This window comes from Sceloporus occidentalis, unplaced genomic scaffold, assembly GCF_023333645.1.
Source record: "Sceloporus occidentalis isolate IW3139 unplaced genomic scaffold, rSceOcc1.0.p SCAF_1, whole genome shotgun sequence".
NCBI classification, from domain to species: domain Eukaryota; kingdom Metazoa; phylum Chordata; class Lepidosauria; order Squamata; family Phrynosomatidae; genus Sceloporus; species Sceloporus occidentalis.
In genome coordinates, this window is record NW_028316981.1 from 212,294,934 (window position 1) to 212,311,334 (window position 16,401).

General features: G+C 42.2%; 1 protein-coding gene across 6 annotated transcripts in view; it reads left to right on the plus strand.

Moving 5' to 3' along the window:
- TMOD1 (tropomodulin 1) overlaps positions 1 to 16,401 on the plus strand; it is a 51,033-nt gene that overhangs the window by 11,651 nt on the left and 22,981 nt on the right. For all 6 annotated transcript variants that reach the window (XM_089488767.1, XM_089488768.1, XM_089488769.1 and 3 more), the window contains 3 exons: positions 3,140 to 3,304; positions 5,822 to 5,978; positions 14,459 to 14,578. In XM_089488767.1, the coding sequence (XP_089344893.1) occupies positions 3,185 to 3,304; positions 5,822 to 5,978; positions 14,459 to 14,578 (397 nt within the window). In that variant the 5' untranslated portion in view covers positions 3,140 to 3,184. The remainder of the gene's footprint in view (positions 1 to 3,139; positions 3,305 to 5,821; positions 5,979 to 14,458; positions 14,579 to 16,401) is intronic.

The window sequence follows — 16,401 nt, forward strand, 5'->3', positions numbered from 1 at the left end:
CTAGCTGATCACCTTTGGAGTCAAAATTGTGGCCTAGATCAACTTTTGGTCTTAACCAAATTGGGCTCCTCTTAAGGATTCATTCCCATTTGGGAATACTACTATGCATCATAATCTTGAAAACATACAGAGCTAGATCTAGTGCTTAGTCCAGTACTTAGGCATATCAAATCATTAAGAACTTAATACATTAACACTTTGGAAGTCCAGTTGATTTGGTGGGCCTGTTCTTGTTGGGACCGGCAACTGGATTTAGCTCTTCGAATTTTTGTGTTGTTGGGTTTTGTTTTGTTTTTAATTATACTATTTTTATTTTGCATAAGACAAATTAGGAAATGGCAAGATATTCAGTTTGCAAGTGAAGTTAGACATGTGATACAATCTTGTCAGCCTCCCAATATTTGCTTGCTTTTATCAGGTGAACGGGGTCATTTGCGTAATTGTCTTGGAGGTCCAGCAGATCGCCATCAAAAATGGTACCTTGAATTGTTTCCTAGAAACTTTAGGGGGCTAATATAAAGTGTTCCCAGCACTCTGCTCTTTCAGGAATTGAGCTGGAAATGGTCCTGCCAGCTGAAGAGTCCAATGATTGAATCATAGGTATTGGATATTGGACTGGACTGAATCCAGCCACTCAGCCCAAGACAGGATATTCTTACACTCCAAATATCCCTGGTCTATCTGTATAATTTGTTTCTGAAAATGTCAGAGGTAGAAGATTTCACAGCTTCTGAAGTCAGCATGTTCCACAGCTGAAAAGCTGTCATCACTGAGGCATTTCCCATAAACACTCTCTCAAGCATTTGACAGGATATAATTGGCCAATTAAAAAAACCAGTGTGATGCCCATTGGTTATTCCTGTCAATTGTTGTTCTTAGGGAGGTATATTTTATGTTATATTGTTTTTATTTTAAATTTTGACATATTTTGATGTGTCTTAAGTTTCTCTTTAGAGAGTCAGTGTAGTATAGTGGTTTGAGCATAGTACTAGGATTTTGAAGAGTTGGGTTCAAATTCCTGCTCGGCCATGGAGACCCACTGGATGACTTTGGGCAAGTCAGACTTTCTCAGCTTCAAAGACTGCATGCACACTGCAGAAATGATCCAGTTTGACACTACTTTAACTTCCATGGCTCAATGCTATGAAATTCTGAGAACTGTAGTTTGCTGTGGCACCAGAGCACTCTGACAGGGAAAGCTAAGTGTCTCCCAAAAGTGCAGTCCCCAGGATTTACGTAGCATTTCCATGGCAGTTAAAGTGGTGTCAAATTGGTTTATGTCTACAATGTAGATGCAGCCAAAAGAAAGGTACAGACAAACTCCCTCTGAACGAAGCTAGCCCAGAAACTCCTGTGATAGGTTTGTATTACAGTTGCCATAAATCAGAAAATGCTTAAAAGCATACAACAACAAGTTTCTCTTTATTTAAAACAAGGAAGATTGAGAATGGTGGTAGTAGTATCTTATGACCTATATGTGGTAATTTTAACAGGAGCACCATTAGAGGAGGGAATCTTCTGTTGCCCTGCCACTTATTTATCTTCCTCACCTTACTCCAGAACAGTTTTACCTGAGGTGTTAATCTGTAATGGCTCATTCACTCCTGGATGCCAACAACTGATCTTGCAGGCATCAGATGATATCCAAGTATGCCTGCATCATCCCTGTGCATCTGTGATACTTGGCTTCTGAGCAACCTGCAATTACCAATGACAGTTTGGTTCTTGTCCTCCCCTCCCTCTGCATTGCCCCAAAAAAGAAAACAAAACAATTGAAATAGTGCATCGATAATGTTGCAAGGGTGGAGCAGCACTGAGGGAACAAACTATACTTCCAGACAGCAATAGCAATAGCAAGTACATTCCTATACAGCTTATAAGTGAACTAGCACTCCCTAAGTGATTTACAATCTGTTAGCCAATTGCCCCCAACAAGCTGAGTACTCATTTTACTGACCTACGAAAGGATGGAGGGCAGAGTGAACCTTCGAACCCTCTTCTAGGATCGAACTTAAATGTTGTGGATGCAGAATGGCATTTAACCACTGTGATATTTCCCCCAATAGTAATATCCCTGCTAAGAGAAGCCCCCTTTTGAACTGCTCAGGACAGTAGTTTATAAATGAGGGCTAGTAAGAGGTGACAGTTTCTTCACAGTTCATAATCCCAGGTTCTTGAATGAGAAGTCCATCTGAGCCTGAAAAAAATGACAGACATCCAGTTCAGAGGAGTGGGGAGAAACCCAAAAGCAGTGTTTAGTTCAAAATGGCAATGGCAAGGAATGGGGGAAGAGTTTGCTTGCTGGCATTAGCTGGAATCGTTTGCTTCAAGTATGCTCTGCTAGAACTGCCCAAGCCATTGTATTTCCCATCACCATGTACAGATGTGAGAGCTGGACAATAAAGAAAGTGGACAGGAAGAAAATCAACTCATTTGAAATGTGGTGTTGGAGAAGAGTGCTGGATAGCCAAAAAGACAAACAAATGAGTCCTTGTGCAGGTCAGGCCTGAATTCTCCCTGGAAGCCAGGATGATTAATTTAAGGCTGTTGTACTTTGGGCACATCATAAGAAGGCACAGTTCATTAGATAATAATGCTAGGGAGGGTGGAAGATCATAGAAAAAGGGGCAGACCTCACACCAGATAGATAGACTCAATTAAATAGGAGATCTGAATTTACATGATATGAGCAGAGCAATGGAGGCAGGGGGGGTTGAAGATGTCACATCCACAGGGTCGCCATGAGTCACGAGTTAATAATAGCAAATACTCTGATTATCGATTGAATGAAACAGGTATCACAAAGAAACTGTAAGTCTCTAGTGCTGTTTCATTCAGAGGAAATGAACCTCTGGAATATTATTTACCGCGAAAATAATACTGTACTACAAATAATAATACTTGTATTTTATAAAATTTTCAATCATGCAGTGCTTTCCCCCTTACATTTGCCATTTGTGGCTTAGACATATATTTAACATTGTCAGTACCGAATCACTTTTAAGTTTTAAAAAAGCTTGTATATCTATTTCAGTGCAGTATTTGGCATTTTTTATTCACTGATCCAGTTCTGACAACTGAGCCAGGTATGAAATGCAAATTTTAATTTTTCTCTGCTTTTCTTCTCTTTAAAAAAAAGGTAATTTATTCTGAAGAGAGATTTTAGCATTAAAAGTTCTGCAGGATGTCATACAGACAAGGACTAGAGAAGTACCGAGATTTGGATGAAGACCAGATTCTGGGAGCACTGACGGAAGAAGAGATCAAGCTGTTAGAGGATGAACTAGTCGACCTAGATCCAGATGTAAGTGATTTTAAAAAACAGCTTTTAAAAGGTGTGGTACAGCTTTTCAGTGGCTCTTAATCTTAACCAATGCTTGGGGAACTTCCTTTTTTGAATGACACAGTGAGAACCTGTACCTTTGTGCTGTTCTTGTTATCTTCTAGAATCACACAATCATAGAATTGAAAGGGACCACAAGAACTTTCCATTCCAACCTAATTCTGCCATGCAGGAATATACAATCAAATCACTCCTAACAGTTGGTTATTCAGCCTCTGTTTAAAAACCTCAAAAGAAGGAGACTCTAGAAGTGTTTGACTGGATATCAGGCTTCAAGGCTAGTAAATAACCACTGCACAATATTATCAAGATTCATGGTTAACTGTTTCCCAGTGGGTATGAGCTGTTACAGAACACCTTGCCTTTCCCTCCTTCTGTCTTAGATGGAATTATTTAATTGCATCAACCATGACTGTGCTGATTGTGGGATTCTGGGAGTTGTAGTCCAAAGATGTCCTTTACTCAAGCTCTTATCCCAATCTGTCTACACTTAAAATTAGTGAAAGGTTCATCATTAGCATGCCATGCTGTTTTCCTGCATAATTCATCTAAAGTTGGCAGCTTTGCTTCCCAACCCAACTCCAGTGTTTAGCAATTAGCACTTGTCCTCCTGCCAAAAAGTTACTCAGCAAGGCCTTGTTGTCATTCCTCACTGCCTTTCCAACAATGGCAGAGTCTTGGGAAAAATGATCTCCTGTAATTGTCTGAATTGCTTCCAACACTTGATTTCTGACATACTGGATTATGCTACACCATTGCATATGCATGAAATCTGCTAGCATTGGTCGGATACATTTGATTTATTTGGCCATTTGTTTGTATTCATTTTTAAAAGTTGGACTGGCATTTGACTGCACCAATGAAGAAAAAATACAAAATAACTTTTAAGGATACCCATTTTTACACTCTCTGGGTACCCTATTGGTGGAGGGTAGTGGGGAGCATCATGCATGAAAGATCTATTATGATTGGAAAAGACTTTACTCCCTAGTTTATCTGACTTCCTGCTTCAACCAGATGGTCAGTTTCACCAGGGAGCATTATTTTCTGTCTCCAAATGGACAGAAACTTTTAAGTAAAGATGCCCGCTTCCCCAACTGTTATCCAGGGCAGTTCTCAGCCTATGCAAAATCCAGGGATGTGTCCTTCCGAAAGGAAATGTTTGTAAGTTCCTCTTGCTTTTTGTAAAATGAAAATGAGAACTATGCAAAAAGGGGATTATTGACAGCTGTTCTCTACAGCAGTAGCTGTCATGCTGCTTCTGCCCAGCCCATAGATCAGCAACCCATCTACTGTCTCTTGCCTAGGTGCACTTTTCCACACTTACTCCTCTAACTCAAAGCTTGGGCAGGATACTACTTTGCAGTACAATGCCCAGAATCCCTCAGCCATCATGACTTTTGGAAATTCAGTCATCCACTTCCCTCGTGTTATAAAGCATGTATCCTGGTTTGTGTTTGGAAACATTACAGTGGGCCCTTGATATCCACTTGGATTTGGTTTCAGGACCCTCCAAGGATACCAAAATCTATGGATGCTCAAGTCCCATTAAATACAGTGGTGTAGTAAAATGGTGCCCCTTTTATAAAATGGCAAAATCAAGGTTTGCGTATGGAATATTTTCAATCCATGGATGGTTGAATCTGTGGATAAAAAATCTGGATATGGAGGGCCGACTGTACTTTGTTAGACTGTAGCTCCCAAAATCTCAGTGGATTGGATGGTGTCTGGCTCTCTTGAAAGTAGAGAGCCAGAGAGATAGGATGCATGGCAGTCAGACAAACAAAGAGTCCTGGCAGTAGCTGAACAGAGGATGGACAGCTGAGGTTGCAGCTGTGATGACAGTAGGCTAAGTCCCTGCCTGCTGGGCTGAAGGAGAGGAAAGAGAAATGAAGGAACAAGCTTCCTCCTCCACACTACCTCTTGAAGATCCATCCTCCTACTTTTTCTTACTTCATGGCAATTGGTATGCTGAAGAAGTAGAGGAAATTGTTGTTTTCCCAAGTATATAGGTGCCCATCAGTACTTTTTATAACACATTCCTTTTTGAAAAATTTAAAGAATTCTGTGTAAAAGGCAGTTTTAATCATAGGAAGAGGAAAATGAAAGGAATTTAACCTCAAGCCAACTGCCTCCTACACAGGTCACTTCTCCCTTCAGGTAATCAATGGCATACTGTAATTTTATTTTACTAAGACAGTAAGTTTTGAAATGTTGTTACAAGGCAGGCCTAAAAAAGAACAAGTTTGACTATGAAAAACTGAGTAATACCGTAATTTCAAATGCAGAGTGGGTGGATTCCCCATAATAAATATACCTTGAGATGATGTAGACTACAGTGGGACCTTCAGCTTGCAAAGCATGTGCTTGATTGTGCTATATGTACTTCTCTTGTGCTTTGGCAGTTCAGTTAGATCTCATTTAAGAAGAAAGACAACGATCACGGTGCTTGTATTTTTCCTGTTTTAAAAAATCTAGAATGCCTTACTGCCTGCAGGAATGAGACAGAGAGATCAAACAAAGAAAACTCCAACTGGCCCCTTCAAAAGAGATGATCTTCTGGCTCACTTGGAAAAGCAGGCGATTGATATCAAAGACCGAGAAGACCTGGTTCCTTTCACAGGCGAGAAAAGAGGTAGGAGAGACTACTCCTATATTTAGTGTTCTTGAGTTTGGAGGATGTCTGTTGTGCCATTTTTGTCTCCTAGACAGAGGATTCCCAACTATACCTGTCAAAGGGCATTATGTAGTCCTTCGTATGTTGTGTAAGTTTTTACTGAGAGATCTGTATGTGACCTTATCTTCATTTGTTTGAATCTTTGCAAGCAGATTTGTGGCCCAATTTTGGGGAAAAGACAGCATATAAATAAACTTTTTTTCTTCATCACTTCCATCATCATCAGAACCACCAGCAGCCTTTTATTTCTTAATGGATGTGTGTCTGTGTGTGTATGAAAATGTGGTTTACAGTTCGAAACTGATATCTGGATTCTCTGAAACATTATTTGAGTGAAACAACACAACAAAACCTGGAAGCACAGTAGGTTGATGAGTTATTTAAAATCATTTATTTATTTACTTATTTCATTTCTATGCTTCCTCTCTCCCAGAAAGGGACCCAAGGCAGCTCACAAGACAGATCTTACCTTTATCACAAGATCTAGGTCAGCATACAAGTAAAATCAGTATTAACAGATTAAATGGCCAGAAGTGACCTCTGGAGCTCCAGAGGCACCCAGGTTAACCCCACCAACATACACAAACATGCACACTCTAGAAGAATCACCCCCTGACCTTCAGTTTTCTGGTGTGCAAGTCAGTGTACATGACCCATGGTTCTACCTGTGTGCTTACTTTGCCCTCCAACCCAGCTTAGCAGCAACAGAGAAACTATTGTTTTGATGCGACATTTGATAGAGACAGGACAGCTATCCCAGACCAGATTCATACTAGAAAGCAAAATCCATACGCACCTCATACACACAAGGTATGACTGATTTCACAGTGAAAGAACTTCTTTTAGGCTTTAAAGCAACCTAGAAACACTCACTTTTTACTGTGTAGTTTCCAGGAAAGACCAATTTTTCCTTACTTTGTTGTTTTTTTTAAAAGTGTGTCCTAACAAATAAGTGTGGCTTATGGAGTATATAGTGTCAGGCTGCGGGACAGATTAGTGGGTGGCATTCTGCCTCCATTAAGTGTGTTATCAACATTCAAATGTAGTGACACTCCCATTTCTTTAAGAGCATTCCATAGCTTTTATTATTTATTATTATTAACCTTTATTTATAAAGCGCTGTAAATTTACACAGCGCTGTACATACAATCTTTTTAATTAGACGGTTCCCTGCACTCAGGCTTACAATCTAAAAAGACATAAAAAGGAGAAGGGAGTGGTGGTGGGGAAGGGGATGAGATCCAGCAGTCTTCTCTATCTCCAAGGCCTGGACCAAGGCAGATGGACTGGAGGGAGGGCTTGGCTTCTTGGAGCTAGTCTGCCCCTCTCTCCCTCAAGATGGTGGATGAAGGGAGGGCTTGTCTTCTTCCAGGCAGGCCTCTTGGAGCTAGTCTGCCTCTCTCTCCCTCAAGATGGAGGATGAAGGGAGGGCTTTTCATGATTTATGCAGTCAAAGGCTTTGCTATAATCTATAAAGCACATGCTGATTTTCTTCTGGAGTTCTTTGGTGCTCTCCATTATCCACCATTTGTTTGCAATGTGGTCCCTAGTTCCTCTTCCTTTTCTAAATCCCACTTGCACCTCTTCATATGTGAAGATATCTTCGTCTGTGCTGTGAAATGTTGAGCATTATTTTGCTTGCATGGGAAATTAATACTATGGTTCTATAGTTACTGCAGTCTTTTATGTGTCTTGTGTGTGTGTGGATGGGGATGTATATTGATCATGTTCAGTCTCTTGGCCATTTTTAAAAAAAATATTTGTTGGCATATACCACACTTAAAATGTTGTTTAAAAAAAAGGATCTGACTTACGGCTGGAAATGGTGCCTCGCCGAACAGACTCCTTCTAGCTCTGGGGGCCATTCTGATCTGTGGCGGGAGTCAGGACTCCAAGGGGATCTTTGGAATCTTGAAATTCCCTCTAAATATTGAGGGATCAGAGGGGGCTCGACGGAGGGCTCATACTTTTACCCCCAGCACTGGAGACAGAAGTAAGTCGGCTCCAGAAATGACGCAGACTGAAAACAGGGGAAAGGAGCCTGTAGAGCAAGCAGTGGACCGTTAACGGGAAGCCTTAGGCTCCCCGTACAGAGGTGACCCTCCAGCATTTTAATATTCAGCTTGAAATTTGTGGTGAGTTAAAGAAGATGCTGAGTTCATTTTAATCAGTGCCGGGTGCTTTATTCTTACCTCAAGAGTGAATAATTCTCTTCCGTGGCAGCTGCACCATGCAGCACAGCAGTACATGTGTGCAGGCAGCCACCCAGCATCAAAACAGAGGGCCTGAGTAATGCAGAGAGGTCAGGCAGCTCCAGGGCCAGGATAGTCCAAACTGACTCCAAAGTATCCTGGCCAGCGCAGACAGGCTCTTCCTTGAGTTCAGTGAGACATACACCCAGTTTGATGTTTAAAAGATTAATGCTTATGAATTTAATCTTAAAGTACATTCGGCCCTTTCCTTATGCAGGGATCCGTTCACAACCCCCCCCCCCCCCACGTAAGGGAAATACCGCATGTGCTCGAGCCCCATTGAAAAACATGGGGTTCATGCACATGGTACAGCACAATGCATGTACCACATGCACGTGCGCCATTGCTTCTTCCGGTGTTCAGCTTCAACGTAAGCTGAAAGCTGCGTATGGTGTGCCTGTGTATGATGCGAGTGCATCTTTCTTTCAGTTAGTCTAAAAGGTGCTGCAAGATCTCTCTACATACTGATTCTACAGACTAACACGGCTGTCTCTTTGAATTCCTCCAGCTAGTGGGTTAGAATATTCGGTGGGCCCTCCACATTCACTGGGGATCCCTTTGAAAGTGAAAAAAAACACACAAAAAGTCACGTTTTTTTTTAACCTGAGAGAATCTCTAGGTCTTCCAACACTACTGTCTGGTCAACATCCAGCAGAAGCTGGTCACAGAATTGCACTGGAGGACCTACAATTGGCTAGAGAAGTCTTTTCTCTAGAAGTCTCTAAGTCCTCCAGTGTGATTCTGTGGTCAGCATCTGGCAGTGTTGCACTGGAGGGCCTAGACATTCCTAGACAGAACATATTAATCAAATCCACAAAAGTCAAAGCTGCAAATGTGGAGGGCCAATTAGAATATATTAGTTAGAATATATTACTTGTTGTTGAAATTTTTGAAAGTGAACTGTTGTTCTATAACCTGTTTTACTAGGCTATTGTAAAGCCTTCTCCTTTTGGGAGGCAGTCAAAATATTTCTTTTTAAATGTAAAGTAAATGGAGAGGGCTGTTCCATTAAGGACTCACTTTCATCTCAGAGGACAGCCCACCAAGCAGTTGCTTCTTTGTGAGGCCTAAATTTAGCCAAGCTCAACCTCCAAGCTGCTTTTGGGACAACATGGTCTTTGTCCCCCTTTTCATTCTGCATTGCATGGGCAGCAAGGACAAAAATAGTCCAGTGTCACATTCCATGCCTGGAGCAATGAGTGTGCTATCTCTTTTGCAGGCAACTCCTACTTAGTTGTTTAAAGAGGTGCCTCTTTTCTTCTTCCTTATAACACAGCTTAGATTTCCACCCTTTCAATTTTGATCCACATCCTTCAAAAAACAAACTTCCACTAACTTTCCTCCTTTGGGGAAAATGACCAAAGGGAATATTACTCAAAATGCAAACCTTTTTCTCCAAACACCACCACCACTCTATATTGCATATATTCTTCTAGTGTAGTGAGTGATATTTCTGGACTATTTGACAATTCCCTTATTTTTGTTTGTGTGCATACATGTGTGCTTAATTTGAAAATTTCACTAAGACCGTGGGAATGTAGGATTTCATGTTCCCTTGGCAAACATCTTAGAGAATCATGTAAATGCTACAGTGTAGCAAACACTGACTATACAGTCCAATCACTATTTTAAGTCACTCCAGTGCTTAAAAATCTTCTAACCATTCAGTTAGAATATTCTTCATGTCACTGGCAGCAGACGGAGGGGTTGAATTAAAAGTACAGAACTAGTTATCAGCTCTGTATGTAAGTCCACATAGGAATTAAGAGTCGGTGTTATTACAGGCTGCAGATATTGTCCATGCAAAGTTGTAGCCCAATATTGTAAACATAACAGTTGTTTGTTTTCTTATAACTCTATAAAAATAAGGATTTGAGACAGTTTTCCAAAGAAAACACGAGGAAAGATTCAGGAATGCTGCTGAAAGGACCAGGCCTCCAGCTGAAAGCTAAAACTATGGGGAAGAGCAGGAGACAATTGTCATAGTAGAAGGGACACCCTGCATATGGTGTTGCAGGGGGGAGCAGTTTGGATGGGTTATTCCTACCAATCACTCTGATAGTAGGTAGGAAACAGGCAAATTAGGACTGGCATGCATTCCCTATTGGAGAGCAAACTTCTTTCCGTTTCATCATGAGCTCCAAAGCAGATCAAAAGTTGCTTGATATCAGCCATTGCCTGCTTGTCAGTTGAAGGAGGACAATCCTGAGCTGCCATGCTTCTTTTGGGGCTCAGGAAATGCTTGCTGGGAAGCCTGGAGGAAGCAGAGAACTGCTGTGCGTATGAGTCTTCCTCAGAGCTGGCAGAGTTGGTGGAGTTTCATGTTCCATCTCCACGTCTGCCCTGACCTATGGGAGCAGAGTGGCAGCAACAGAGAGATTTTTTCACTGGAACCTGGAAAACATTGCAAGCTAGAGCACATGACAGCTTGCAAGTAGTAGTCAAGGCTTCCCAAGAATACTCACTTCACCCTGATTTCTAAACAGATTTTCCTCAAAGAAGGAAACAATGCACACCTTTCTTCAACTATGAGCAAGCTGGGGAGGATGTTGGTCCCTAATGGTTCCTGCCTTCCACCTTTTTGTCAAAGAAAAAAAAAACTTTTAGAGAATTGTAGCATTTCCACCACCAGGCTGTTCCACTCAGAGGATTTAGTACTATTGCTTAACATTTGTTCTCAACTTCTGTCAAGTTGACTTCAACTTATGGTGACTCAATGAATGAGAAATCTTCAAGTCTAAGATTTCCTCTACAACCCATTTATCTTTTTAGCAGTTCACAGTATCCACAGAACTCTTCCCCAGCACCACATTTCAAATGAGTTGATTTTCTTCCTATCAGCTTTCTTTACTGTTCAGCTTTCACAACCGTACATAGAAATGGAAACTAGCATGGCATGGACAATCCTAACTAATATTCAACAACATAGCTTTACACGTCAGGATGTTGTCTAGTTCCTTTATAGCTGCCCTTCCAAGTCCTAGTCTTCTGACTGCAGCCTGCATTCTGATTAATGATGGAGCCAAGCTATGGAAAATCTATTCCAACATCTTCATTCTCTGCTATAAAGTCATGTAAATAATCTGTAATCATTATTTTTGTTTTCTTAATGTTCAGCTGTACACCTGCCTTTGCACTTTCTTCCTTTATTTTCTTCAGAAATCATTCCAAGTCTTTGCTATTTTCTGCTAGTAGTATGCTGTCACATGCATATCTTCAATTGTTGATGTTCAGTTTTCATGCCTTCTTCCTCTGAGTCTAATATATGATATTTTTGGCATACAACTTAAACAGGTAGTGGAGGGGGAGGAAGGGGAAAGAGGAGAAGGAACAGGAGAAGGAGGCTCAGGGGAAAGAGAAAGGCCTCAGATTTTTTTAAAAAATTAATTTTAAATTTAAAAATAGTTTTTAAAAATGAATTCTTTTAACATTTTCTTAATAAACATCACATGCCATGGTCGCCTTAGTCGATGATCTCCATCTGGGCATGGACAGGGGAAGCGTGTCCCTGTTAGTGCTTTTGGACATCTCAGCGGCTTTCGATACCATCGACCATGATATCCTGGAACGCCTGAGGGAGTTGGGTATCGGGGGCACTGTGCTCCACTGGTTCCGTTCCTACCTCTCGGGTAGATTCCAGATGGTGAAGCTGGGGGACTGTCGCTCCGACAAGAGGGAACTTACATCTGGTGTCCCTCAAGGAATGATTTTGTCCCCCATGCTATTTAACATTTACATGAAACCGCTGGGCAAGATCATCCAGAGACATTGGGCGCGGTGTTATCAATATGCCAATGACACCCAGATATGTTTCTCTGTGTCTCCGACTGATGCAGTGACTAGGGATGGCATTTCTCCTCTAAATGCCTGCTTGGAGTCGGTAATGGGCTGGATGAGGGAAAACAAACTCAGTCTGAATCCAGAGAAAATGGAAGTACTAGTGATAAGCTCCCTGGGCCCGGGTAGTGAAATTTTCCCACCTGTCCTAAATGGGGTCACGCTCCCCCTGAAGGACTCTATTCGCAGCTTGGGGGTGCTCCTGGACTCATCGCTCCAATTGACATCTCAAGTGCATGCGACGGTCAGAGGCGCCTGTTATCAGCTTCGGCTGATACGCCAGCTGCGACCCTACCTGGGCCGGGGGGACCTTGAAACCGTGGTACATGCTCTGGTAACCTCTCGATTGTATTTCTGTAATGCGCTCTACATGGGGCAACCCTTATACCAAACCCGGAAGCTTCAATTAGTGCAGAATATGGCTGCGAGATTGGTCGCTGGTTGTTCTAGGGCTGACCACATAACACCCATCTTACAAGATCTCCATTGGCTGCCTATTCGCTTCCGGGCGCAATACAAGGTGTTGGTAATTACCTATAAAGCCCTAAATGGCTTGGGCCCAGGTTACTTGGAGGACCGCCTCTCCCCATATAATCTGCCTTGCACACTCAGGTCAGCCAGGAAGAATCTGTTGAGGGTTCCGACTGCGAAATATGCGTTGACCTCGCAAAGGCCTTTTCTATCTCAGCCCCAAAAATTTGGAATACCCTTCCCGATGAGCTCCGCTCCATCACCTCTCTAGATCTCTTTAAAAAGAAACTTAGAAAGACCTTTTTCTTCCATCAAGCCTTTCCCCATGTGCTTTGATATCATGTGATTCCCCCCCCCCCCAATATGTATTTTGCATCATGGATCATCAGCTCAGCTGGCTTTGATTTGGTTTAATAGTTTTTAAATTGTATTTGTAATTTTTTATATAGTTTTACCGTTATGTATACATTGTGATTTTGTTTTGTATTGTTGTATTCTTCTGTTTTGTGCACCGCTTTGATCAATGTGGAAAAGCGGTATAGAAATATATTATTAGAAAAATATTATATATATATATATATATATATATATAGAAAAATATTATTATTATTATCTTACCAAATTTTCACTTCAACCACATGAAACTATGTACATGTAAATACATTTAGGCCAGGGGTAGGCAACCTGCGGCCCGCGGGCCGGATGCGGCCCGGCAAGGCCTTGGGACCGGCCCCAGCCTGGTCCTGCTGCCGATTGCCACCGGGGCCTTTGGGGGGCAATTGTCTATAGAAGCCTCAGAAACATGCATTTATATTAACATTTTTTAAAAAATCAGCAAATTTTTTCGCGTGTCCTCCATATTTTTTTTAAAAGTGTCTTCCATTTGAAAATTTTGTCCTACATTTGTCCTGGTTTATTTAAATATTTAATTTTTTAAAAAAATTATTTAATTATTTATTTTTTGGCTTCGGCCCCCCAGTTGTCTGAGGGACAGCAACCCGGCCCCCGGCTCAAAAAGGTTGCCTACCCCTGATTTAGGCTGTCTGCATGACACTGTAATTTAAAGGTTTAATTTTAATTTTGCTACTTGTTTATGTCACAATTATTGCCATTACATTCAGTTATATATAGGAATTACGATTTATGAGTAACATTAGTACATAAATATTACTAAAGATTCAATATGGTATAGTATGACGGCGGTTAATGGAGGGGGTGACACCATGAGTTATCACACCAGGTGATGCTAACCCAAGTGACGCCACTGTTAACAACAGATGACTAAACTGGTTCCTGGCACTGTAATTCCAGAATTATGGATAATATTGCAGCCCTAGCAACTGCAATTGTACAAATATCTTTCCTTTTACCAGAGTTTCAAGTCTTTTGCCTTAGGAACTAATATCAAAATCACTCACACGACCATCCCCAGCATGGCATGTAAGCATTAGGGAAGAAATCTCCCACTGGCATCAATGAGGACTTTTCATTCCCTGCCACTGTTTTTAATTGGCTGGGGAGGAAAAAGTTAAACCCTGTCTACCATGTGAAAAATCCTCCACTGCAACCTGGTATTTTCCAACCAGTTGTGGTTGCTCACCATACAATTAAAATGACATCTTATTTAGCCCTTAGGATGTTAGTGTTTACATACAATGCTATCACCTAAGTTTTTGCTAAATTAGTGCCAAAGAAAATGTATAATTATGTGTAAGTAAAATTTCACTTTACTAGTGGTGTGTACTTGTTTTTCTTTCCAATCCTATACATCCTACTAAATGAGCAGGGCTTTGCTATCACCAACAAAGAATTTTAGTACTCATTGTAATGATTATCAGCCTGGAGGAATGAACTGATACCACTGTATTTATTTTCTAGGAAAAGTCTGGGTTCCCAAGCAAAAAGCAATTGATCCTGTTTTGGAAAGTGTAACTCTGGAACCAGAACTGGAGGAAGCACTAGCAAATGCCTCAGACGCTGAACTCTGTGACATTGCAGGTAAAATACAAAAATCTAGGGACATTTTTTGTATTTCTTTTTGTAACACACAGTATTTTACATGAAAATAACCAGGGTGCAGGGTGTGTGGGCCACACCAGATGACTCCCTAAGAGGGTGTTACACCACCGCTCCTCAAACATCTGTCTTTTAGCGGAAATGGGCTGTGGAGTTCACTTGCGTCCCTTTGAAACACTAAAGAGATGGTGTGAGTGAGGCAAGGCTCAGTGTGAGGAGAAAGGATAATTAAAAAAATAAATCTATATTATTTTAAAAATTTCTTTGAAATAATAATAATAATAATAATTTCAATTTTACTAGTTTATGTCACAACTGTTGTCATTGCATTCAGCGATATATGGGAATTACAATTTGTTAATTACATTAGTACAAAAAACATGACTAAGGATTCTATATGGTGTGGTATAGGAAGAGGTCAGTGGTACAGATGACACTGTGAGTTACTACATCAAGTGATGCCAACCCTAGTGATGCTGTGCTAATAATAACAGGACTCCATCTATTTGAAATCCAACTAGAAACCATTCTTTGCTGACTCTTTTTTATCCACTTGATACTGTTGTCCAATTACTGTCATTCTGTATTTTTCCTTTGGCTCTTCTGCCTTTTCTGAGCCTACCAAAAGCCCAACTTTCTAAGATAAACATAAAGGAGATAGAACTACTCTTTTTTGTTCAGAAGACTGAAACAACTTGATCATCAATAACAATAATAAAAATAAATTTTATTTCTTTCCCACTTCTCCTCAAAGGCTCGAGGCTGGATACAACATGTTAAAATACAAAGCACAATTTAAGAAAAAGAAAACATATAATACATATCAAAACTTAGCACACATTAGTGTTTTAGCAGTAATTGAAATATTGGTTTTTTTTTAAAAAAAATAGATCATATAATGAGGTCCACCATCAATGTTATAACCAGGGGTAGGCAACCTTTTTGAGCCAGGGGCCAGGTTGCTGTCCCTCAGTCAACTGGGGGGCCGAAGCCGGGGGGGAGCTTCCACCCTCCAGGGGTGGGACCGCGTGCCGGGGGTGGAGCTTCCACCCTTCCGGGGGCAGAGCCACATGCCGGGGTGGAGCTTCCACCCTCTGGGGGCGGAGCTTCCACCGAAGCCCCGCGGGGAGGAGGAGGCGTGTGCCCGCCCTCTCCTCCTCAGTCCCTTCCTTCGGCCGAACGGGCTCCAAGGGGCCCTTTCGGCCAAAGGGGAGGGAGGGCGAAGGGAAGGCCTTGGGCACCCGTCCCAGGCCCTTCCCTTTGGCTCTTCCCTTCGGCCGAAAGGGCTCCAAGGGGCCCTTTCAGCCGAAGGGAAGGGCTTGGGCAGACTGCCTCCGCGGGCTCCCCCACGGCCCTTGCGGCCCCAGGCCTCTCTCTCTGGAGAGAGAGGCCTGGGGCTGCATGGGCCAAGAAGGAGCCCGCGGAAGTGGCCTGCCGCCTCCGTGGGCTTAGGGTTGACATAAGTGAGGACCTCCAAACCGGGACAAATGTAGGACAAAATTTTCAAATGTAGGACACTTTTTGTGTCCTACATTTGAAAAGGAGCCTCGCTGAGGGGAGGCTTTCCTTCCCCATCTGGGCCCCGTCCTTGCCGTGGCAGAGCCCAAACGGGGAAGGAATCTTCCCCTCAGGCAGGCTTTCCTTCCCCCAACTGGGCCTTGTCCTCGCCGCAGCGGCGGCGGCAGAGCCCAAGCAGGCCAGGAATCTTCCCCTGAGGGAGGCTTTCCTTCCCCGCCTGGGCCCTGTCCTTGCTGTGGCGGCGGCGGCGGAGCCCAAGCGGGAAAGGAATCTTCCCCTCAGGGAGG